This window comes from Cornus florida, unplaced genomic scaffold (genome assembly GCF_030987335.1).
Source record: "Cornus florida cultivar Cherokee Brave unplaced genomic scaffold, ASM3098733v1 CherokeeBrave_3.0.0_Hap2_Chr11, whole genome shotgun sequence".
Classification (NCBI taxonomy): Eukaryota; Viridiplantae; Streptophyta; class Magnoliopsida; order Cornales; family Cornaceae; genus Cornus; species Cornus florida.
Genome location: NW_026775581.1, coordinates 7,385,422 through 7,412,061, shown reverse-complemented (window position 1 = coordinate 7,412,061; position 26,640 = coordinate 7,385,422). Strand labels below are relative to the sequence as shown.

Genomic DNA, 26,640 nt, shown 5'->3' with positions numbered 1-26,640 from the left:
CAAAGGGTCAGATCGAGGTTCAAGGCCCGTCGATCGACAGATTGTCAAAGGGTCAGATCGAGGTTCAAGGCCCGTCGATCGACAACTTGTGACTTAAATCAAGGTTCAAGGCCTGTTGATCGATGATTTATGATTAACAGATCGAGGTTCAAGGTCCATCGACCGACAAATTGTCAAAAGGTCAGATCGAGGTTCAAGGCCCGTCAATCGACAATTTGTGACTCAGATCAAGGTTTTAATCGATGATTTGTGACTATCACATCGAGGTTCAAGGCCCATCGACCGAATGTAGGGCTAAGATTGAGGCCCAGTGATCGACTATCACATGCCTTGCTGAGGTGGACTTTGTCAAAGTGTTGACTGTTTGACTTGGCCCTCGGTGACGTGGCTGGACCACATCCACACCTGTATCATCTAATAGGAAAGTGGATGGTTCTAATAATCATAAGGAAGGAGAATTGGTGGAGTGTGAAGGCAAAGAGAATGAGGAAGTAGAGGTGGATGGTGATTTGATTACTGCTTTAGATGGGGATAAGGAAATTATGGAGAATGTGGTGGGTTGAAAAGCAGTAGGAGGAAGAGAGAGGCGATTACGTTTCACACACTATTAGGTGCCGGACCAGTCCCATTTATGCGCTTGCAGCCATCATCACTCCCCGGCAAGCGAATCTCCGGTGACCAAAATCATCAAGGAAGCAAAACCAACGCTGACGTCCTATATATCCATCGGCGATGATTCCCACCAAGAACAACACCAACGTCCTCTCCTCCACTTCACCCACGCTCATTGCACCACCGGTGCATCCCCAGAGAACTGATTTAGCGTTGGTGAGGTTTTTCGTCGGTGTCAACCTCGAGTGTTCTGGCCACTGTGAAATTAAATGATCATCCAATAGTTATAGCTTTGGAAGAGAGATCTGTTGGGTGAAAACTGGCCACCGTTGTTCGCACCAACACCACCCAACGACGGCCACTGTTGCTTGCACCTGGATCATACTATAAGCAGAAAACTGGATCATACTATAAGTGGATGAAGCAGGAGAGAGAAAGAGAGAAGGGGGACAATGAAGACCTAAAAAGGCACAGAATCATACGTTGCCTTGTCGTTGTCTGGCCATAGAGGGGCGAATTTTTTTTGCCAGCTGGACAGACATACAGGATTCTGCCTAACAAATTGGCCAAATTCCTCCACCATAAATATCATTTTCCTTATGTTAATTTGCTTTTATTTGCATATTGACATAAGAGTTGACATGGGAGCCAAGGATTGGCCGGGACGCACAAATGAAGGGGTGTGCAGTGGGTACCGAATAACCTAATAATTTCTCTTGAAAACACTTTCTTTAAAGATTTGTTGTTTTGTACGAAGTTCACCATCTTTGCATGTTCCGCATACCTAGCTCTCCTTGCAACTTAGTAACAAACCACGTACCCTCAATTTCTTTCTAGAAACCACAACAATGCTATTTAATTTATATTAATTCTAATATATATATTTTTAATTATTATAGCATTTATTTCACATTAGGATTCCTCACAAGTCACAACACAACTAAAAATTCATATGTTTTTTTTTATTTATTTTTATTTTTTCTTTTCTTTTTAATATCTAAATTTTAGGAGTTTTAATCCCAATAAACTTCATTTGTTGTTCATTCTCTATACGTTCCCTAATACTATATTCTAGGTTAAGTAGTGTTTCATGGTAACAACTCTACATACATAACAAAGAAAAAGACATCTCCACATACATAAACATATATATATATATATATATATATATATATATATATATATATGATTATATGCACTTATACATTACAAAGAAAGCTATAGATATATAGATTTCTCGAAGTAGTGAAAGATGGAAGATGATGAAGAGGCTCTAAGATGGGTTGCTTTAGAGAAACTGCCAACATATGATAGGTTAAGAAGAACTATTTTGCAGTATTGTGATGATACTACTACAGAGAGTAGCAGAGAAAACCACTTGAGTAAGATGGAATACAAAGAGGTCGATGTTCGAAAGCTCGAACCCGGTGACCGGAATAGATTCATCGAGACCAATTTCATGGTTGCTGAGGAAGACAATGACAAGTTCTTGACAAAGTTGAGAGACCGTATTGATAAGTATGTTTCTTTCTTAATATATTTTTTTTTAGGTAAAAATGTTTCTTTCTTAATATTGTTTAGACTCTTTCTATATTGGCTTTTTTTTTTTTTTTTTTTTTTTTTTTTTTTTTTTTTTTTTTTTTTTTACCTTTCAATACGTTTAATCGGATATGTGTGCATATATATATATATTTTGTTTGACAAATAAAATTGAAATTCTTATATGCACCTCTCATTTTCATATATAGTAGTTTTACCAATTTAATGGGCTAGACCTCGTTTTTTCATTTTATTTTATTTGAAAAACTAATTAGCAATTAATGGGACTTGAATAAAAATTATATATATAAGTTAATTCAACGTGCCTTAATTGGTACATTTAGTAATTAAAGGTCAAACGTAATCGAATTCAATGTTTATATTTAGTTATGTCAGTGGATAAATTTCGAAGTATCTAATATGTCAAATATTTATGACTCTTGAAATAAGTGGAATGGTTTTAATTTTTAATTTTTCTTACAAAGGAAGTTTAATATGAACAATTCGTTCATTTGACAAAATACAAGGAATTCGTTAGGGTAATTTATTTATTTATTTTTTAGAAATGAAAGTTATTTACTCAAGCATCATGTTCTTTATTGAGGCTCGAACCCTAAGGAGAGAAGGGTTTGGCCACTTGATTCTTTGATATTTTGTTAGGGTAATTGGCTAAGTTGATCCTTTGATATTTTGTTAGGGTAATTGGCTAAGGCCTAATTATATGCACGTATTTTGAAATTACACCTCTAACAATTTTTTCTAGCAAAATTACATTCTTGCCTAAATTTCATGAAAATTAAAACGGAGTTGAATTGTTGAGAACCTCTCAACTAAAATAATTCATTTGTACAAAGACTGGATTGATTTTATAGATTGGTTTTTTTCTAAATAGTCTAATAGTAATTATAATTTACAACTATTTATAAATATCAACAATCTAATTAATTCATCAACCTATGCCATTGCTATGCACATGACTATTTCTTTTTTATAAGTAAGATCTTTTATAGAAGAAAAGAAATATGTACGCCCACGGCCAACCCTGAACAGAAGCTGCACTTCATCCCTAAATTCTACCCTTTGTGTACTCTGTAAGAGTGAGCAGTCATTTTTACAAATACGTTGTGAATTCCATATACTACCGTATCAAGACTTGCCCTTGCATCACTCTTCTATAACGTATCTCCAATTCTTTCGTAATTTTTAAAACTAGTGTCAAATTAGACTGTTTTAGGGATTCCATCTGTTTTTGGATTTCTTTACTAATATACTGTAAAACATTGCAAGAGCAAATTTCATTTATTAGTGATATTTCACAGTTATCTTGCTTAAACTTAAACACAAAATAACTTTAAATTCAAAAAGTTTAAGAAAGAATTTCATAATATTATTAATTATTGAATGAATTATGCTCTTATCTTTATACTAGTAAAAGAAACCTAAAAACAGTTAATTTGGCACCGTATCAAAAAATTACAGGAAAAACGTAGACCACAGTGATTAAACTAAGATAAATATTAATTTTAAGAAGAATCTGATTTCATTTGAATATTCAACAAAAATGTCAAAATATTCAAACATTTTTCTATAGAACTAAAAATGCGATTTCAAAATTAAATTATGGAATTCAGTGCAACGGAAGCGACAAACTAAAGGCTTGTTTGGCAACCACAGTTTCTTTGTGCTTTTGCTTTGACTCAAAGTAGAAACAATATTTATACTTCAGAGTGTATTTTACATTACTTCAAAACTTGTTTGGTAACGTAAATTTGTTGCAAGATTTTTGAAAGCAAAAATATGAAAATATGTTTGGTAAAAAGTGTTACAAGTTTGAAAATTTGAATGACTAGTTAAAAATATTAATTTTGAAAAGAATTTTTTTTTTTCAAATGTGTTTTGCTACAATGCGAAAGCAAACAAAATCGTCATATTGGAATTGAAGCTTCTCTTGAATTTGTAACACATATTGGAATTAAAGCTTCTCTTTGTGTTTTTTTACTTTTGTTAGTGTACTACAACAAAACAAAAGTACAAAGTATGTTTGGTAACTTTTGTTTGTTTTCACATTGTATCAAAACACTGTTAAAAAAAATTTACTATAGCAAAAGCACGAAACATGTTTGGTAATATTTATTGTCATTTGAATAGTACTGAGAGTTTCAAAAATTGGGGCCAAAAACACAAAAATATTGTTTAAAAAAAAAAAAAATTTAAAACACTTTCTTACCATTCAAATCACAGTAAATATTAGCAAATATACTTCATAAAAATAAAAAATACGTAAGAAAAGTACTAACCAATAATACCCTAAAACTTTTGAGTTTTGATTATTAGGTTCTTTTCGATCGAGGATAAATATGTCACATGAGGTGGTGTAAAAAATACTCGGCTACAAACTATACTAGTAATCAGACTTGACTTGTTGGTTGACTGAGTACTGCACAGTAGGTACCTGTACACTTTCTCCCCTCTGGTCAACCCACCACCATTTCTCTCTTTAATCCAAACCCAAAGTAGATCAAAGGCCTATTGGTTGCCCTTGCCTACCAGAGTGAGCCAACGATGAAGAAAGTTGAAGAAATGGCGAAACAGAAGGCCACCATTGACAAAAATGCAGAATTCATAGAGCCCATTTGCTTCTTTGTTACCGTTCTGGACTTCATGGCTGATTATGGTTCCTTCTCAAGGACATCCAAAGACCCTTCTTTTGAAGATTCATGTATTATGCATCATCTTTACTCTCATTGTTGAATTTGACCTTAATGTTGTATTAATTTATTTTTATTTTTAATTTATTATCTAATTTTTTGCCGTAATTCTCCAATATTTTCACATGATACTGCCCTATAATCACTCTCCATGGATCCTTATTTGATTCAGTTTTGTGCAATTCTTAAACATTAGTGTGTGAATGACATATTTATTGGTGTTGTGGTTGGCTGCACATGCACATTGATGCCTGATTGACGAGTCCCAAGTTCCCAATAGACTTCAGAGCCTATTTATTTTATTGTTTATGCATTATACTCAATTTATTTTATTGTTTGAATGATTCTTTAGGAACATCCAAATAGACTTACCAAGCCCAATTTGCTTCCATGTCACCTCTGCATTTTTATTTCTTCTCGTCTCTCGTAATCAGGATGAATTGTCTACTGATAGGTAAAACTTTCAGCTTAAGTTGTCGTCTTGCCGAGAGCATGAGATTGATTCAGTTGGCACTCCATCCCAATTTCTTCATTGGTGATTATGTGCATGACCATTATTTGTTAAATATCAAACCACCAATGAGTTTCTACCTTATTAGCTGAACATTGAACTTACTTCAGCTTGATTGCTCTTCAAAACAAAACGCAAGAAATGAGATGATATATATTGCTCCAGTTGTTGCTGCTATATAGTTTCCAAGTTAAAGAGATAAAAGGGGTAGTTTTGCTCCATTCAAAAAGTAAAAATAAAGTAAGTTGGTCTTTTCAACTTATTTGTTAAGGTTAAACATGTGTTTTCATTAAGCGAAGAGGGGGTAAAAGGGTCTTTTCACGCGGTGTCTGTGTACCGTCCAAATGGTTGGATGACGGTAGAGGGTTGGTAGAAATCAGGTGCCAAACCTTAGGGGGTCTTACTGTAGGTATTGGCAAAATATGCACATGCTGGTAATTAGGCAATACACCATTACCTCAAGGGATATTAGTATAATTATATTGTACTTGAATTATCCGATACGCATGCTCAAACACATATCTTGTATCCATAGACATACAAAATTCTTTAGCTTTTAGAATAATTCATATAACATACTTTACCATTGCTTGCTGCATTGACCAATCTCATCTAGCAATTAACAATTACTAGAATATCACTAAAAAATACCAGATTTACTCATTTGGACAAGAAGTAAAAACAATGCTATGTCATTGTTTGTTGTTAGCATTATCTCATCATGGGTATTTTGACCATTACTGTTTCTGTTACCCCTTATTTTTATTTTTTAATTTTATTTTATTTTTTATTATAAGTAATTCTATTACTTTTCTTTTTTCCAGGGCTGGGATCCAACTTCCCACTATAGAAGTTAGATTTGAGCACTTACAAATCGAAGCCGATTGCTATGTTGGTACCAGAGCTCTTCCAACACTTCTAAACACTGCAAGAAACATAGTTGAATCAGCATTGGGTTTGCTCAAAATCACATTGACTCAGAGAACAAAACATAAAATCCTCAGGGCTGTATCTGGGATAATAAAGCCATCGAGGTAAATCATATAAATCATTAACTTAATATACCAAAGTTGCTTTTATTATTATTTTTTTGGATGTGGTTGGTTACAAGGATAATGATTATCTTTCTTATCACAGGATGACCCTTTTATTGGGTCCTCCCTCATCCGGCAAGACGACCCTTTTGTTGGCACTGGCTGGAAAGTTGGACCCAAGTCTAAGGGTAAATCAATCTCAGCATTTCATATGATTTATTAATTCATTTGAATTCAATAGGACTTGACAGATTGGATATGATATAAAATCTTTGACATTATTTATACAAAATGACTGTCCTTAAACTTGATTATATGTTCACACACTTTATGACCTGGACTTTTTATCACTGCACTAAACAATGACTTATAAATGTTGTAATTCTGATAAAAGTAACTAAAATAATAGCAACGACATCTTGTATGTGATTCAGGTAAGAGGAGAAGTCACTTACAATGGACATCGACGAAATGAATTTGTACCAAGGAAGACATCGGCATACATTAGCCAAAATGATGTCCACATTGGAGTTCTTACCGTCAAAGAAACCCTAGATTTTTCGGCAAGGTTTCAAGGGGTTGGGCACCGATATGGTAATTAAGTTATATCAACTAAAATTTATAAATCTATCTGAATTTGTATTGATTTTAATAACTGAGATTGCTGGATGGTGAAATTCCAGAACTCCTAAACGAGCTAGCAAAAAAGGAGAAGGATGCTGGTATATACCCTGATGCAGTTGTTGATCTTTTCATGAAGGTATAGATGCATGTGTGTGTGCTTATGTCAAAACAAAAGAAAAAAATGAATGACAAATTTTATAAATGCGAACTCAATGCTTTGACTATATTTTGATGTGTATCTTTTTGAACAGGCAATTGCTGTGGAGGGAGCCAAGAGCAGCCTCATAACTGATTACACACTCAAGGTGAGAAACTTTTTGTCTTCAACCCAACAAACTCCAAAATCTTCACAGCCATGAATAAAGTAAATGAAGAAATATGAAATTGAGAATCAATAATGCTTGTTTTTCTAGAAGAATATATTGTTATAGATTTTCATAAAAGGAATGTATGATAACAACTTATTTCTTATTTTGAAGGTGCTACTATGGACAGTTTGGATACTTACAAAACATTTTTGTCATCATATCAAAGTCCAATAGGTTTTGTAATTTGAACTTTGATTGTCCAATTTTTATACCTATTGGAACAAAGAATTATCGAGTATTTTCTTAACTTTTTTCTTGGGAAAAGTTGTTCAAAATTTCATTTTTTATTTGAAAATTCCGGCATCAGTTAGATAAATTTATGAGAAACAATGTTTTTGGTAAAAATATTTGTTTGCTTGATAAGTGATCATTTATTTGTTTATTTTATGACCTTCGAACCAATTGCTTACTGAAAAATGTTGAATTTGAATAGCTATTGGGTCTCGATATATGTAAGGACACAATAGTTGGAGATCAGATGCAACGAGGAATATCTGGTGGACAAAAGAAACGAGTAACAACAGGTAATAATACACAACACTCTCTAAAATACATATATACATAAAAAGTGTAGTATATATATATATATATATATAAAACTATATTGGCCTTATGATGTTTTGATGTGGTTGATACAGGGGAGATGATTGTGGGACCAACAAAGGCTTGGTTCATGGATGAGATATCAACTGGCCTCGATAGCTCCACCACATACCAGATAGTGAAGTGCATGCAGCAGATTGCGCACCTGACCGATGCCACCATCTTGATGTCCCTACTCCAACCGGCTCCTGAGATGTTCAATCTGTTTGATGACATCATCCTTCTATCAGAGGGTCAGATTGTGTACCAGGGTCCACGGGAGCACGCACTTGAGTTCTTTGAAAGCTGTGGATTCAGGTGTCCACAGAGAAAGGGCATTGCTGACTTCTTGCAAGAGGTAAACTAGAAGGATGAAATTTGCCATTTGCCTCCATTTTCTTTTAATTTGGCAGCAAACTTTCTTAAACTAATCCAAAAATTTGCAATCCTTTTGCTGAATGTTAAAAAAAGTTGACATCACGTGTATTTCACGAGACAAATCAGTTATGAAATCCCTATTTTACCATTTTCTATTGACTAAAATGTCTTTGGGTCAATTTTATGATCCCATGCGAGTGTGGCAGAAATGCAAATGTTGAGATGGATGTGCGGTAAGACTTGAAAATATAGAAGTAGAAATGACCATATTCGTAAGATAGTTGGAGTAACATTAATCGGAGATTACTTATCAAAAAAAAAATATATTAATCGGAGATAAAATGAGAAAAAATCAGTGGTTTGGACATGTGCAAATTTAAGTGCGACAGTCCACATTGAGGGTAATACTAGGAGAAGGGGAAAACAAATTTAATACATTATGAAGTTGAAATTTCATTCCCTAAAGAGTTGATGCCCTTGTCCAAACCCTAATCACCCTATAATTGAATACTTCACTTACGATACAATCAGAGCCTTTATGGGATGGGGGTAGATTACAAATTTTTGGATAAGTTCATGTGGGTTTGTTGCTAGATTAGGAGCTCGAAAATAACCCACATCGAAGCTCGTTACAAGTTTGTGCCGAATTTGAGTTGAGCCTAAATAAGTAAACCGAACCTAAACAAGTTCAACCTCAGCTCGGCTCAGTTCGCTAACTCAATTGCAACCCTAAACAAGTCCTGAGGTGATTCAACTCTCTGGGACTCCTTATGAAACCTTTGAATTTGAATATGGAGAATCATATGTAATAATTTCCCGTGACTGGTAAATGTTAAGACATTTATATTATTGTCATTATGCATGCCAATAATTTCAATGGTCAGTTGATCATCAAATGAGATCGCCTTTGAACATACATCCTTAGTCTGATACCACGTTAGCAACAACCTCCAAAACTATAAAATATTACTATAACTAAAGTGTATCTATATTTCAAACTGTTACAGGTCATCTCAAAGAAGGATCAAGAGCAATACTGGGCAGACAGGAGCATACCTTACCATTACATATCAGTTACAGAGTTTGTAAGCCGGTTCAAGGCCTTCCATGTCGGCCTGCAGCTTGAGAATGAGCTCTTGATCCCCTATGATAAAGACAGAAATCACCAAGCAGCTCTTGTCTTTTCAAAATATACTATCCCAAAAATGGAGCTCCTCAGAGCCTCATTTGACAAAGAATTGCTCTTGATCAAGAGACACTCATTCGTCTACATCTTCAAGACCGTCCAGATCTTCATCGTGGCGCTCATAACATCAACGGTGTTCCTAAGGACCACCCTTGATGTCACATACAATGACGGGGCACTCTATATTGGTGCGATCATATTCTCCATGATCGTAAACATGTTCAATGGTTTCGCAGAGCTATCTCTCACCGTCACTAGGCTGCCCGTGTTCTACAAGCATAGGGACCTTCTCTTACAGCCGGCTTGGGCTTTTACTATCCCCAATTTCTTGCTCAGGATCCCAATATCAGCTTTGGAGTCCATAGTTTGGACTGTCGTGATGTACTACACAGTTGGATTTGCACCAGAAGCTAGCAGGTAAGTTTAATTAAAGTTGTTTTTGCAAGAAATGTTATTACATACTTTTTAGGCAATCCTTTATGTAAATAGAAAAGTGATAATTTACTCTGACCCCTCCCTTTTCTTCTTCTTCTTCTCTTTTTTTTTTTTTTTTTTCTCTCTCTCTCTCTCTCTCTTGTCTGTTCAGATTTTGCAAGCAACTACTACTAGTGTTTTTAATCCAACAAATGGCTGCTGGAATATTTAGGGTCATTGCAGGAGTGTGTAGGAGCATGATCATTGCTCACACCGGGGGAGCGCTTTCTCTTCTCCTCGTGTTTCTGCTAGGAGGTTTCATCCTTCCACAAGGTCTTATACATGGATCATTATTAGCAATCTTATAAATTAAAATGTCTATAGTTTGTGACAACTTGACAAGTAGTACTACCATGATAAAAACTGCTTCTTTTTTGAATTATTCGATTCTCAGGTTGACAGTACTTCGATTTTTTATGTTGGCACCATGTTCAACTTCTCATCAGCATAATTACTTTTTTTCTGTTTTTTTTTTTTTTTTTTTTTTTTTTTTTTTTTTTTCACTTAATTTTACACGAGGAAGTGATTTATAAAAGCCTCTCCATATTCTGTTATTTCTTTATATTTATAATTTGCTCATGTATTGCTTCTGGAGTAACAGGCCAAATCCCAATATGGTGGAAGTGGGCTCACTGGGTTTCACCTCTATTTTATGGTTTTAATGCCATGACAGTCAATGAGATGCTTTCACCAAGGTGGATGAACAAATTGGTATGTTATTTAGATAAGTATTGCCTTTTGTTTGATGATAATAGGTCCTATAATCAATCAAGCAAAGAAAAGAGGAGTAAAAAAAAATGGAGTAATACATTCACATAATGGATATCATTAGCGTAATCATAGACAATATGGTTGAGAGAAATGATAAATGTAAGAGAATATTAGTTTGTAATATTACAAGAAAACAAATTATTAAAAGATCGCGACTGCATTAATTCCAGGCACCAGACAATGCTACGCAGTTGGGTGTGGCAGTACTAGAGAACTTCGGTGTCGTCCCAAAAAAATATTGGTATTGGATTGGGGTAGTGGCGCTTTTCGGGTTCACCATTATCCTCAACGTTCTATTCACTGTATCGCTCATGTACCTAAATCGTAAGTCTAAAGAACCTGTTTTGTCTGGATTCTAATTTACCTTACAATACAAGGTTGAAATTGGGACCATACGTTCTCTTAGTTGAGACATGAATTTATTATTTATTATTTATTAATTTTTTTCCCCTTATGATAGCTGTTGGGAAGCCTCAAGCTATAATTTCTGAAGAAGCTGCAAATGAGGTACCATCCAACCATGGCGTGAAGAAAAAGCAAGAACCTGGAAACAGATCAAAGCGATATACCAACACCGATGGAAACAATTCAAGTAAGAAGTTTTACATCGCTTAATCTAATTAAGATTTATGGAACAAAATAGGAGTTTTTCAAATTTGTTGACATGGATTTTAATCTTTGAGGAGAAATGACAGTTCGGCAAGTAAATAACCAGTCGGGTGCCAATGAAGCTAGCATTCAAGCTTCTGATGGGGTTGCTACCAGGAGAGGAATGATACTAGAATTCAAACCACTGTCCATGTCCTTTGACAGTGTAACTTATTATGTGGACATGCCTAAGGTGAGTGTCTATTATTCCCTTTAACCTTGATTTACAATCTTTAGATTTCACTTTTGTGATATAGAGCCAAGTAATGGTAATTGTGTCCACCTCTTCTCTAACTCTACTGGTTTAAACAGGAAATGAAGGAACAAGGAATTACAGAGGACAGACTACAGTTGCTGCGAGATGTCACTGGAGCATTTAGACCAGGAGTCTTAACGGCTTTAATGGGAGTTAGTGGGGCTGGAAAGACAACACTGATGGATGTTCTTGCTGGAAGAAAAACTGGGGGCTTCATTGAAGGCGATATTAGAATCTCTGGGTTCCCAAAGAAACAAGAAACCTTTGCAAGAATTTCAGGTTACTGTGAGCAAAATGATATTCACTCTCCCCAGGTGACAGTCAAAGAATCCCTAATCTACTCGGCTTTCCTCCGGCTCCCGAAAGAAGTTGATGATGAAGAAAAGATGGTAAGACTCGAAAAAATCTTATGGCTTGTTCGAAGTTCAATTTGATTTAGGAAAGGTCAAGTATCATCACCACGTTAACCTTGGATTTTTGTTTTAGAACTTTGTTGATGAAGTGATGGAACTAGTTGAGCTCGACTCTCTCAAGAATGCAATAGTTGGGCTTCCAGGAATAACTGGCTTGTCAACAGAACAAAGGAAGAGGTTGACAATAGCAGTTGAGCTCGTGGCTAATCCTTCCGTCATATTTATGGACGAACCAACTTCAGGTCTTGATGCAAGGGCAGCGGCCATTGTCATGAGGACTGTGAGAAACACAGTGGACACTGGAAGAACTGTTGTCTGCACAATTCATCAGCCTAGCATTGATATATTTGAATCCTTCGACGAGGTAATACTCTCTCTCTCTCTCTCTTTCTCTCTCTTTCTCTCATACTAACATTATTATTTACCAGCTGCTACTACTGAAAAGAGGAGGACAAGTTATCTACTCAGGACCTTTGGGTCTGAATTCTCACAATGTCGTTGAATATTTTGAGGTAATTATCATTTGCAACCAAATTTCTTAATGGTCTTAATAGTTAACAGAATGTAAATAAACATACCTCATCCCACTATGATCGATGATTATTGCAGGCAATTTCCGGGGTTCATAAAATAAGAGAAAATTACAATCCAGCAGCATGGATGCTTGAAGCAAGCTCTGCTGCAACAGAAGTCCGTCTAGGAATTGATTTTGGCGAACACTACAAATCATCATCCTTGTATCAGTAAGTGTAAACTATAAATTATATTAGTATTGACAGATACAAAATGTGTCTTGAGCTAATTTGAAATGAAATGGGCAGGCAAAACAAGGAACTTGTAAAGGAATTGGGCACACCACCCAAAGATGCAGAAGACCTTCACTTTCCTACACAGTACTCTCAGTCCACATGGGGGCAGTTCAAATCCTGCCTTTGGAAGCAATGGTGGACTTACTGGAGAAGTCCTGGTTATAACCTTGTTCGATTCTTTTTTTCCTTGGCAGCTGCTCTTGTGCTTGGCACAATCTTCTGGCAGGTTGGCACCAAAAGGTCAGTCACTAATTCCTAACATCAGCTGTCACAATTTTCTCTCCTCCCTTTTCGGGTGACTCAATTTTCCTTGAATTTTAATGTTTCAGGGAAAATTCAACTGATTTAACCATGATCATTGGAGCCATGTACGTTGCGGTCTTGTTCATTGGAATCAACAACTGCTCAACCGTGCAGCCAGTCGTTGACACTGAAAGAACAGTCTTTTATCGAGAAAGAGCAGCTGGGATGTATTCTGCTTTACCATATGCCATGGCACAGGTGATAATGAGGATCATTAACCCACATTGCTTAAATTATTAAGTGGTAAAAAATCAGAAACTAGTATATATATACCTTTGTTTCAGTTAATTAACTAGCTTTAGCCTTTGGGTTATTTGTGCAGGTGATTGCTGAGATACCATATGTATTTATTCAAACTACCTACTATTCACTCATAGTTTATGCGATGGTGAGCTTCCAATGGACACTAGCAAAGTTTCTCTGGTTCTTCTTCATCTCCTTCTTCTCCTTCCTCTACTTCACATACTACGGAATGATGATGGTTTCAATCACGCCAAACCATGAAGTAGCTGCCATCTTGGCATCCATGTTTTATGCACTCTTCACCCTCTTCTCTGGCTTCTTCATCCCCAGACTGGTAAGTTCATTCATTTTTTAACATAGGCATATATCTACAAGCATATGTATGATTGAATCGGCACAACATATTAATAAAACTCGATTACTTGTGAATTTCAGAGAATCCCCAAGTGGTGGATATGGTATTACTGGATTTGCCCTGTGGCATGGACTGTTTATGGACTCATTGTGTCACAATATGGTGACTTGGAGGACACCATCAAGGTGCCTGGAATTGAACCAGATCCTACCATCAAGTGGTATGTGCAAAACCATTTTGGGTTTGAATTGAATTTCATGGGGCCAGTAGCTGCTGTTTTGGTTGGCTTCACTGTCTTCTTTGCCTTGGTATTTTCATTCTGCATTAAGGTTTTAAACTTCCAACAAAGGTAGCTGAGGAGATATATGTGCCAACTGGTGATTCAGATTCTTGTAATTCTACTTGTGAAGAAGCCATTTAAAGAGAAAAGTGGCAGCAATAATTTTTTCTATTTATTTTTTGGTTTGGTAAAATATTCACACACGCATTTTACAAATTAAGAGCAATTATACTGTTGAATTTACTTCCTTTTTAAATTTTTGGTAGCTGTACCTAAAATTTTACCATTATTTTGGACAAATGGGCATGTAATTAATTAAAAAAGTCTATTCTTTTAGTTTAATTGGGGTTCTTCCTGAAAAATTCACCTTAGGATTTGGTTTGGCAATAAGATGAGTAAAACCTGGACAATGTTCTGAATAAACTATCATTTTTCGCACATATGGGCAAAAATTCACCTTAGTAACATCTATATTTAAGGCAGCTTGAATTTGAAATCGAAATAAATTTAGTTAAAACTTTGAATTTTGATGCTCTTACATCGAATTTTGTCGATTCATTTACCGTGCTTCTACATTTGAATCTACACATCAGTAAATCAAAGTATGAACTCATTTCATATCTTAGAGATTCACATGGTGCACAATCCAATACAATGTGATCACTCATTCTCTATTGGAGTAGTTTGAGAAAATTAGCTAATTATAAGAAGAAAAAATAAAAAGGGGAAAAAAAAAAATCCCACTTCTATATTTCAACACTATGCGGATTTCACTTTTAATATCAATTAATAAATTTGATGAGTTTCAATAATTTCAATTACTTTTATACTCTTTGTATGTATAGAAGAATAGTAATGTTACCAGATTTGTTTTGTTTCTCTTGTATGAGGGTTAATTTTAGTAACACCTCCTCGTATTTGAACAAATATTATATTAAAACACTTTTCGAAACTACCATCACTTATGTTCAATTTTACTATTACTGACACCGTTATAAAAAGATAATTTTACCTTTAATATTTTTAATACCATTTATTTCAAAATATCATTTAACTAAAATAGTTATTTTACCCGTCGTTTATTACGACCACGTACTACACTCATGCCAATTAATCTCTCTCTCTCTCTCTCTCTCTCTATCTCTCTCCTCACAAGATGAGGGGAAATTTTTTTATTACTTTTTTATTTAGCCTGGTAATTAGTAGTTAGTTGGGGAGGGGGAAATCGAACCTAAGGTCAATGGTGTGTGGTCGTCGTTCCATCCAAATTGCATACAAAAGTGTGGCCAAGTTTAAATTTATAAAGTGTCACTACTACCTCTAACTACTTATATAGCTAGAGTGAGTAGGGATCGTCCTAAGGGATCGGATGCGTATTTGAAATGGAAACAAGGTCGGATTAGTAGGTCGAGTGATCAAAAGGTGGTTTGATTAGTTAAATAAACTACAATGTAAATAAATTCAATACAAAACAATTAAAGTAAATTAAGGGTAGAGAACAAGAGAGAGGGATCTTGGGATCTAGAGGTCACCACTAAACATCACCTTTCTAAATACTCAATGTGTAATGAATGAGGGGAAATATGTGTTGCAATACTAAAAGGTGTGATTAATTAAATCAACAAGCATGGATGACTAATGAATAGCACAATATATCAAACTAAGCCATTATTCCTTCCTTTAAACTTACAATCAAAACACATTCACAAGCTAAAGAATTATATTAGTTACATTCATAAGCATGAAACATCAAACAACAAGCATGGATTGTCCTCCCATCTAGGAAAATAAGACAACTACACTACAACTAAACTAAAGACATGAAAATTAAACTAATTAAACTAAGGAAGAGGCACAATCCATCAAGAAATGAGTATGAACCATCAAACAAGCCACAAGAGTATTCCATTAAAGCACTATGTCTTAACAATCTCTAAATTCATAGCATCAACACACATAGATATGCATCAATATCACAAAACCAAGAGATAAACACATGAACATCTATTCTAGCATACATAGACATATGAGTAGAATGAAATGATCAATTGGAAGTATTAAATAACATAAATCATTGTGAAAACAAGATTCATATATAAATCAAATGTCAAGACAAGATTACAACACAAATCCCCTCAAAATACAAAACAAGGCATGCTTAGGACTAACTCTAGCCCTAAGAAGATGTTTAGCCACTCATTGATGTAGTCATCCAACCCTCAAGTAGGAATGATCTTCTTCTTGATGGAAAACCCTAAATGAATGGAAGAATTCCCAAATGGTGTGTATCTCTCTCAATCTCTAGACTCCTCCAACCTCTCTCTCTAAGATTTTTTCTTTAATTCCCTTCTCTATTCTCTTTTTGTAAAAATGGCTCAAAATCCTTATATAGGTAGCTCAAGTGTCACACCCAATGGTCAGGTCTTGTACACTAGGGCCCCTCCAATGATTACACCACAAGCCATCTTTTAATGAGCTGGACTCTATTTTTTTTCGAGCTTGAGGAGGTTCGATCGATCGAATTCTAATAAGATCGATCGAACTATGGCCAGATCAATCGAAGTATGGCCAGATCAATCAAACCTTGGCGGCGCCTTTTTGGAATAAGACAAATCTGAGATATTTTTGGGATATTTTAGGAAAAAGAAAAAAGTGGAAGGAGGGGATAAGATCAAAGAAGTTCGATCGATCGAAAGGATGTTAGATCAATCGAAGACGAAAATTCTTGAAGAGAAGGACAAGGGGTTTGATCCATCTTGGTGAGGTTAGATCGATCACTGTGAGATCGATTTAAGATTTGTCTGATCGATCAAAACTTCTATTTTCCACCACTTTGCTTCCACTTTGCTCTTTTCTTCCATTTAGCTTGAAATTGCTTCTTTTATGATCTAATTTGGCTAAATTGACTTATTTTGGGAATAAGCGCCTAAAAAGGGCAATAACATGAAATTAGTCTAAAATAGGAAAATAAGATAGATAAAGGTTCTAGAATACTCGATAAGGGGTTTAAATACGCACTTTTCAACGTTCATCACACCCCCAAACTTATATATTGCTAGTCCCTAGCAATGAACTATAAACTAAAGGAATGAAATGAACATCTATACAACTATGATCTAGAAAGTAATAAAAGGATAATGCCTATGACGGCCCTGGTTTTTCAAGCCAGTGCGTCTTGTGATGAACCGAAGATTGACCCGATAACGGATCCGAATGCGAAAGCGAAAATAGAAAATAAGAGTTTAAGAAGTCAAAGTGACCTTCCATGAGGTCGTGGAACTCAATGAGAACTGATGCGGAAGCAAAAGATCGACAATATGACAAATAAGCCCCCAGGGGCAAAATAGTCATTTCTGAAAACTGTGGACTCGAGTGCCACCGAGCACACCGCTGGAAGGACAACGTATAACTAATCAAGATGGACTCAAGAATCGCATGATTCGGAGTCCGGACGAAAGAGAAATGGCATGACGAAGAAAAACGAGCACTTAAAGCAAAAAGGGTAAACTGGTAATTATCCAGGAAGATCCAGGTGCAACCGAGCACACCATTGGAAAGACAGCGAAAAATTAGTCAAGTTTTAAAAAAAGTTTACTCGATTTGGAGTCCGAACGAGGGAGAAACGAGGGTTTGAAGTTGAGACGTCGCGGCGGCCCGACGAAGGCCATGGCGCGCCCGGTGCCCATGCGCCAGCCCACCGGCGCCCAATGGCATGCACATGCTGACAGCAAGAAAAAAAATGGGAGTTTCCAGAATTGAGGCTTGAAACGGAGGCCTAAACGAATTTTTCTGGAAAACACGAAGAAGAAACCCCCCTAAAATCAAGTTTTCTACCCGGTTATGTGAAAGGAAACGAAAAAAACTCATTGCAAAATTCCCAAAATGCCCTTAGATCAGAACTAGTCAAGAGGAGCAAAAAGCTGCTAAAATGCAAACTGGAAGCTGAAACTTCACGAGGGATTTCCCGTACCAAGACGACATTTTCTAGAAAAACACAAAGAAGGAACCCCCCCCCCCCCCCCTAAAATCACGTCTTCTAAGTGACCAAGTGAAAACCGGAATTTATTTTCTGAAGAGAAACCCCAGAATGCCCTAAAATTAGATTATGCAAGAAAATTTCAAAATGAGTCCATAGGAGGCTCATTTCACCAAAGAAGAAGGTTTGCCCAGAAACGACCATGCACGAAAACGTAACTTACCTATTAAGACGCGCTACAATGATCCACGGCTTAAAAATACCACCGATGCAAAATTTGACCCCCCAACGGCCAAAAGGGCGAAAATGCACATGAAATGGGAAATTTGAAATTTAAAATTCACAAATGATTTCAAATTACCGTTTGGGCCTTGGCCACACTTCATGCATGATTAATGAGACCTAGTGGAGGTGCCAGAACACAGTTTGCATCACCCGATTTGAAAATGAACTCTTAAATGCTTGGTTTCTACTATTTTAGCCCAAAAACGCAATATGTGAACTAAAATGCAAAAATGAAAACTAAATGGTGTTTGGCCCTTGGCCACACCTCACATATGGCAAATGAATGCTGAAGGATGAATTTTACACAAAATGCACACACCGGTGTGAGAATGACATATCAAAACCCTAATTTTCATACTTTTCTCATTAAAGATAAAATTTAACATTCATAAATATTCATGGATTTCAAATAAAGTTTGGCCCTTGGCCACAAATTATATATATGGAATGAATGTCAAAAAGTGTTTAAGTACATAATACAAGTTTGGAATCAAATATACACATTTGACAAATAAGGTTACAAATGAATTTTCAAGCCAACATTTACAAGAACGGAACCTTCAAGTCCCCAAATCATCCAAGCATAACAAGAATCTCAACCTTGATTCCTATACCTGAAATATGCCCCAGTAACTTTGGGGTGAGTAACATAAAGCTACTTGTAGGAAATGAGCATACATCGACATAACGTTTTACAATTTTATCACCTTAAGGTGAAACATGCTAAAGAGGCTCATGCCACTTAACGTCTATGTCAAGATGAGACTCAGGGAGTATTCTAAGCTACCCTAGATCATTTCTAGCATCAATCACATCATCCATGCAATTCAAACCACATAGGAGCAGTTATACAAAGCAATATGATATAGATTCTCAAAGTTACCAATTTGAAATCTAAAGTGCGAAAACAACCAAAGTGGGTCATGCCACCTAACGTCTATGTTCCAAATGAATCTACAGAATCACCCCTAAGCTACATTTGAACAACAAAACACAATCACAATATCTATGCAATTTAACCAACATAGAAGCATGCTATACCAAGCAATAAGATATAGATTCTTAAAGTCATCAACTTGAAATCTAAAAGTGCGAAATCAACTAAATATAACAATTTAGTATAATTAGAATATCTAATACCACACATCAAGACATAGATTCTCTAGGTTATCAACTAGAAATTTAAAAGTGCGAAATCAATTAGTGGAACACTTGGACATCTAAGCTCGGAATTCTGCCGAGACCTCAGCGGCTATTACGGGGACTAACCCGCTGGTAATACCACCCCTAGTGCGCACTATCTCGACGGGGAGAACTCATACCTCCCGTACTAGAGCCAAACTCTAGCCATATTATAGTAACCATGTCCCAAGTGACTCAAAAATAAATAAGTTAACAACTTATATACGAAATATATATATACAGCACGAAACTACATTCCATGCACAAGTAGGTTGAAACCACACAATACATACTCTAAATCCACAACTACTATAGGATGACAATGTCAAATCTTCAGAGCGCGATTCGTTACGCGCTCTAATAATATCACATGTCGAATCTTCAGTGTGCGATTCGTTACACGCTATAACAATATAATCAATATTGAAAGCATAACTTATAAATCATGCTTCAAACATACTACCAATGTTATATACATAATTAAATCTTCAACGCAATAGAGACGGAAATTAATTACATAACCTAATTAATTTCTGTAAGTTTCAAGTCTGGATTTAATGATCCCTAATTAACACATGTTATACAACATAGCATGGTCATTACATATACCACATGAAAAATTTAATTAGGTCATTAAAACAATATGATGGAATTTAATTAAAACATGATAATTAAATTCCTAGATTCTGAAACAACATCGAATGGTCCCAATTTAACATATGCTAGTGTACAAGTCCTAGTCATCACAAATATTAAGTTAAAAAAAAACTTAATTAAGCTAACGGAACCTTTAAATAGATTCTAATTAATCATTTTAATTAAAATCTCTAGATTTTCATACTTAACCAAATGCTCTCAAATTAAAGTATGTTAAATAACATGCCAAAACTTAATTTAAAAGCATGCTACAAGTTAATTTCATGCAAGGTACGTCCATGATAATTAAACTTTCACAAAGGACAATCATTAAATAAAAAGTGCAATTCTTATTTAAATAATTTCAATTTAATATATGTTAACAAACATATCAAAACTTAATTTTCTAGATGCCACAATTTAATTCTAAGTCATATAACATCATGAGAATTAAATCTTAACCATAAAAATTAATTAAATTAAATTCTAGATTTTAAACAAAAGCATGCATACAAGTTGTATAATCATGGGAAACACTTAGTACAACACATAAACAATCCTAAAACATCCCTTACCTTAATTTGAGATCAAAATCTCAAAAGCCACCAAAATGAAACGGCTCCAAATTCGACAATACTTTGGGGTTTTGTCGGGGACAACGCCGTGAACATTAAACTCCAAAGAGGACCTACCAAAATCCTAACTTGACCTCCAACCCAAACTCAAAAATTGGCTAAAAATGGGTTCTAATAAGGGGGAAAGGAGCGCGTAGTCAAGACAAACACAAAACGCGAAGGCACTATGACTTTATAACAAAGGGAAGGAGGTTTTGTGACGGCCCAAGTTTTCAACCCGGTGCGTCAGTGATGAATTGAAAGATGACCCGATAACGGATCCGAAATGCGGAAGTCAAAGACAAACAACGGTCTCTAGAGATACAACATGACTCTAAGACACCATTGTGACCCTCAACGAGGTCACGGGACACAAAGGAATCAAATGCGGAAACAATATTTCAAAAACGGACAAGAATGCACCTAGGGGCAAAATCATCATTTCTAGCCTAAAAGTGGGTGCCACCGAGCACACCATTGGAAAGACAACAAAAAATCAATGAACTTAGACTCAAAAATCGCTTGATTTGGAGTCTAGATGAAGAAGATATAGCTTACGGAAGAAGAAGGGGCAAAACGGTCAAAAAGGGGGCAACCAAGAACATCTAACCGGTTAGGAGACCTTCCTAACCGGTTAGGAAGCCAAAAATCTCGCCAAAAACACAGCCCATGCACATGTAACCGGTTACGAAACCCCTCGTAACCGTTTACATGTGAAGAGGGCAGTAAAGTGCAACCCAAAAACCTGGCAGCAGGGGTTTTTCCGAAAAAAATGGAAATTTGAGGGCCTCGATGACATTTTCTGGAAAAACTCAAAGAAGAAACCCCCCTCAAAATCGAGTTTTCTACATGGCATAAGAGAAAAATCGAAAAAAACTCACTATGAAATGCCCAAAATGCCCTCCCAAGAAAACTGGTCCAGAGGGTCCAAAAAGCTGCTAAATTTAAAAACTGAAAGCTGAACTTCGGATGCGATTTCCGATGCCAAGATGGAATTTTCTGGAAAAACACGAAGAAGAAACCCCCCTAAAATTACATTTTCTAAGTGACCATGTGAAGAACAGAATTTATTTCCCAAAGAAAATTCCCAAAAAACCCTTAGGTCAGAATATGCAATAAAAGTGTAAAATGAGTCCGTAGGAGGCTCATTTCACCAAAGAAGAAACTTTGCCAGGAAACGACCATGCATGCAAACGTAACTTACTTAGTAAGATGTGATACAATGGTCCATGGTCCAAAAATATGGCCGATGCAAAATATGACCCCCCAACGGCCAAAATGCCAAAAATGAAGTTTGGAACGAAAACTTGGAATTCAAAACTATGAAATGGTTTCAAAATACCATTTGGCCCTTGGCCACACTTCATACATCATTAATGAGACCCTATGGAAGAATCAAAATAGAATTCCCACACCCAATGCAAACATGGTGAAGCAAAAACTTAATATTTTTCAATACTTTCTTAATATTCCATGAAGTCAAAATTTACATAGGATACAAATTACATGTCATTGGCCTCCGACCTCATCTCATACATGTCAAATACATTGTAAAGAGTGTACTCATGTACACATTACATATAAGGAGTCAAATGTACACATGTTGACATATAAGACTACAATTGGCATTCCAAGCCAACCTTCACAAAAGTGGAAGTCTCCAAGTCCACAAACCATCCAAGCATAATGAAGACCTCAACTTTGATTCTTGCACCTGAAATATGCCCCAGTATCGTAGGGGTGAGTAATATAAAGCTACTCGTAGGAAATGAGCATGCATCGACCTACGTTTTACAAGTTGCATGATTTAATCATTGTGGTTCATTCCACCTAACGTCTATGTCAAAGGTGAGACTCAAGGAGCATTCTAGCTACCTAAGATCATTTCTGGCATCAATCACCTCATTCATGTAATTTTAGCAACATAGGTTCATGCTTACACAAAGCAACAACATAGGAGCATGCTTATACAAAGCAACAACATAGGAGCATGCTTACACAAAACAACAACATATAGATTCTCAAGGTTATCAACTTGAAGTCTAAAATGTAACATCAACTAAATATAAAAATTTAGCATAATTAGAATATCTAATACCACACATCAAGACATAGATTCTCTAGGTTATCAACTAGAAATCTAAAAGTGTGAAATCAACTAAATATATCAATTTAGTATGGATGTACTTAACAACATCAAAATCGCTAATAGCCAAAACTACAAGTTAACAAGGTAAACATGATTGTCAACTTGGAATTGAATGCGAAAACAAACGGTGGAATACTTGGACATCAAGCTCGGAATTCTGCCGAGATCTCAATGGTTATTCTGGGCACTAACCCGCAGGGAAGGCCACCCTAAGTGCGCACTATCTCAATGACTTAGAGGACTCACGTCCCCGTACTAGAGCCAAACCCTAGCCATCTCAACTCAACAATGTTCTAAGATTCCAAAATAAGCCAAATAAGTTCATAACTTATACATATTACTATTACATAGTAACAAGTTAGCAATATAACTCTCAATTGTGCATAATAAGCATTTCATATCCATAATGCTACGAAATCACAAGCCAACAATATATTCATATAGAAACATACTCTCATGAATATAAATTTAACAACAATGTCCTTCAACGCATATAACACAATCAAGTAAATACTTCACAAGTCTAAATCCATGCTCTTAAAATAGAAACAACTTCTAAAACATGATTAGATCCATGGATACACAAGATAGAATTTAATTACATCAAAATAATTAAACTCTCTAGATTTCAAATCATTTTCAATTGGCCCCAATTTAATATATGTTAATAGACATATCATGGTCATTACATATGTTCACACACAAGCTTAATTAGGCCCATGAAACCACCAAAATAGATTTTAATTAATACCCTTAATTAAAGTCTCTAGATTTCCAAACTCAACCAAATGCTTTCAAATTAAAGTATGTTAACACACATGCCAAAACTTAATTTAGAAGCATAATACAACTCAATTCTATGCAAGGTATGGCCATGAACTTAAATATTTCACAAAAGGTAAATATTAATTAAAAAGAGCAATTCTTATTTAATTAATCCAATTTTAATATATGTTAACCAACATATTAAAACAAGATTTTCTACCATGCCACAATTCAAAACAAAGTTATATATCATCATGAATTTTAAATCTTATGCAAAGAATTAAAAATTACTAACTTTCTAGATTTGATACAAGGCACATATATAAGTTGTATAATCATGCTAAACACTCAATACAACACACACAAAAGCCTAAAACATTCCCTACCTCCATTTGAGATGAAATCTCAAATTCCCACCAAAATAAATCGGCTCCGAATCCGACGAAACTCCTAAGTTTTGTCGGGGACAACACCACAAACATGAATCTCAAGGAAGCCCCATCAAAAACACAACTTGACTTCAAACCTGAACTCAAGAAATGGCTAAAATGAGATTCCAATCGGTTGGAATCGAAGGCCTCGCCGAGGGGAACAATAAATACAAAGGCATCACTACTTTTTAATGAAGGGAAGAAGTCCAAAAGAGGAGAGAGAAGATGGCAGCCATGGATGGAGCTTGGACCAGCCATGAGAGAGGAGAGAGAGAAAAATCTGATTTTTCTTTCTAAGACCTCCTATTTATAGAAAAACTCAAAAAGTGCCCCGAACAGGCCCCGCCGGGTCCGAAAAAGTAGAATTCATGCAAACGCACTCAAATGGCAAAACTCCGTGAACGAAAAAGATTCCAAATGAGAAAATATAAACAACAGAAGAAACGGCGTCGAAAACCAAGTCCCGAGCAGAGAGTTATACCCAAAACAAGTTTGGCGCAAACTGGGGCCAGAAACCCTGAAACTGGAAAACATCGTCCAGGAGGAAATTCTAAGAGTCCGTAACTCGACGAAATGTGAAAATGAATCCCATACAAGGATCCAGGCTCAAAACAAGGCATTGAGCAATAATTTTCATTAATTGCACAATGACCCTTCCAAAAAGTGAAAACTGCGAAACTGCCCCAGAATGAAAATATCTTCCAAAAGATATTTTCTTAAATACCCCTGAAATAAAATATCTTCAAAAGATATTTATAAAAAACACCCCAAGAAAAAAAAAAGTTTCCAAAGAACTTTGCATTTATGCCCCTATGGACACTAGGAGTAACCAGAGTACTTTCTCACGAAAGTAAAGATACGTATCTCATAGAAATCATTGGGAATGAAGATACGTGAAGTCAAAAACCAACTCTGAACACAAGAAGTGTGGTTACGCAAACAAAGTGCCAAACGAGGAAAAGACGAAATAGGGAAAAAGACAGAATAGGGAAAAGACAAAAAGTGAATAGTGTCGTAAAACGAAAAAATGCGGAATTGACTCGATCCTCAAAGGAAGTTGTCAATCCAAAGAAAAAAGTCTCAGAAATCACTCCAAAGCACTCGAAACGATACTAATCGATAAGAAACCAAACTCAGAAGGGAAAAGACAACGGAAAAAATTTGTTTGAAAAAATCCGGGTCATTACAGGTTTAAATGAGAGGAGAAGGATGGCAGCCCAAGGGGGGCTGCCATAGCAGGTTTTGGTCGTGCGTGAAGAGGGGAGAAGATGACTTTTTGACTTTAAGTCCCCCTATTTATAGAAAATCTCAAAAAGTGCCCCGAAAGGTCCCCGCCGGGTTCGGAAAAGTAAAATTTGAGCAGATGCACTCAAACAGTAAAACTCTGTAAACGAAAAAGATTCAAAATGAGAAAATATGAATAACGGAAGAAACGACGTTAAAAACTGAGTCCCGAACAAGTTCGGCGGCAATCGGGGCCAAAAACTCTCAAATTGGAGAAAAACGACCAGAAGGAAATTCTAAGAGTACACAACTTGACGAAATGTAAAAGTGAATACCGTATGAGGATCCAGGCTTAAAACGAGGCATTTTTGTAATAACTTTCATTAATTGCACAATGGTCCCTCCAAAAACTGAAAACTGCACTAATGGCCTAGAATGAAAGTATCTTCCAAAAATATTTTCTTAAAAACCCCTGAAATAAAATATCTTCAAAAGATATTTATGATAAACACCCCAAGAAATGAAAAAGATTCTGAAGAACTGTGCATCCATGCCCCTATGGACACCGGGAGCAACTAGAGTACTTTTCTACAAAAGTAAAGATACGTATTTCGTGGAAACCACTTAGAATGAAGATACGTGAAGTCAAAAACTAACTCCGAGCATGACAAGTGAGGTTGTGCCAAAAAGTGACAAACGAGGAAAAGACAAAATAGGGAAAAAGACGAAATAGGGAAAATGACGAAAAGTGAATAGTGTCGAAGAAAGAAAAATGTGGAAATGACTCGGTCTTTAAAGGAAGTTGTCAATCCACAAAAAAAAGTCTCGGAAATCATTCCAGAACACTTAAGACGACACTAAGTGACAAGAAATCGAACTCAGAAAGGAAAAGAACAACAGAAAAAAAATATCCGTGAAAATCTGAGAAAAAGGAAATGAAGGAAATGACATGGTCATTACAACGCCACTTTTATAGGGAACACGATTTCATTTAGTGTATGCAACAAGCCTTTTAAACCCCTAGGTTACCCTTAGCGGATGAGTGAAGTCTCGTGAGGGTTTCCAGAAGTGATACCCATAAACATTAAGCTCATTCTCATAAAAGAGGCACCAATATTGCAAACAAGCATTGGAAGAAAACTACCTCAAGTATGCAATTTTTCAATCATTTCCAAGCAATCTCCCAAAATCTCAACATCAAGCAAGCAAGTATGGTCCTTCATACATCAAGAAAATGATCATGCAAATAAAAATAACTTTAGAATTCTTTTTGAGTGAACCGGC

General features: G+C 35.8%; 1 protein-coding gene across 4 annotated transcripts; it reads left to right on the top strand.

The window, feature by feature from the left end:
* The first annotated feature begins 1,852 nt into the window (after nt 1–1,852).
* On the top strand, nt 1,853–14,436 carry LOC132283749 (ABC transporter G family member 42-like). Of its 4 annotated transcripts, none has more exons than XM_059785763.1 (22): nt 1,853–2,130; nt 6,195–6,404; nt 6,508–6,592; nt 6,839–6,998; nt 7,088–7,164; nt 7,280–7,333; nt 7,830–7,920; nt 8,035–8,336; nt 9,364–9,959; nt 10,129–10,289; nt 10,618–10,727; nt 10,958–11,111; nt 11,248–11,379; nt 11,471–11,628; nt 11,748–12,080; nt 12,178–12,468; nt 12,533–12,616; nt 12,714–12,847; nt 12,926–13,153; nt 13,243–13,414; nt 13,539–13,793; nt 13,895–14,436. In XM_059785763.1, exons 1-22 carry the CDS (start codon nt 1,865–1,867, stop codon nt 14,165–14,167), a joined length of 4,326 nt encoding a protein of 1,441 aa, XP_059641746.1. In that variant the 5' UTR covers nt 1,853–1,864; the 3' UTR covers nt 14,168–14,436. The 4 variants fall into 4 exon arrangements, with proteins under 4 accessions (XP_059641746.1, XP_059641744.1, XP_059641743.1 ...); XM_059785761.1 differs by lacking the exon at nt 1,853–2,130 and adding an exon at nt 4,554–4,870 and having other exon boundaries at nt 11,474–11,628; XM_059785760.1 differs by lacking the exon at nt 1,853–2,130 and adding an exon at nt 4,554–4,870.
* Nucleotides 14,437–26,640: the final 12,204 nt, after the last annotated feature.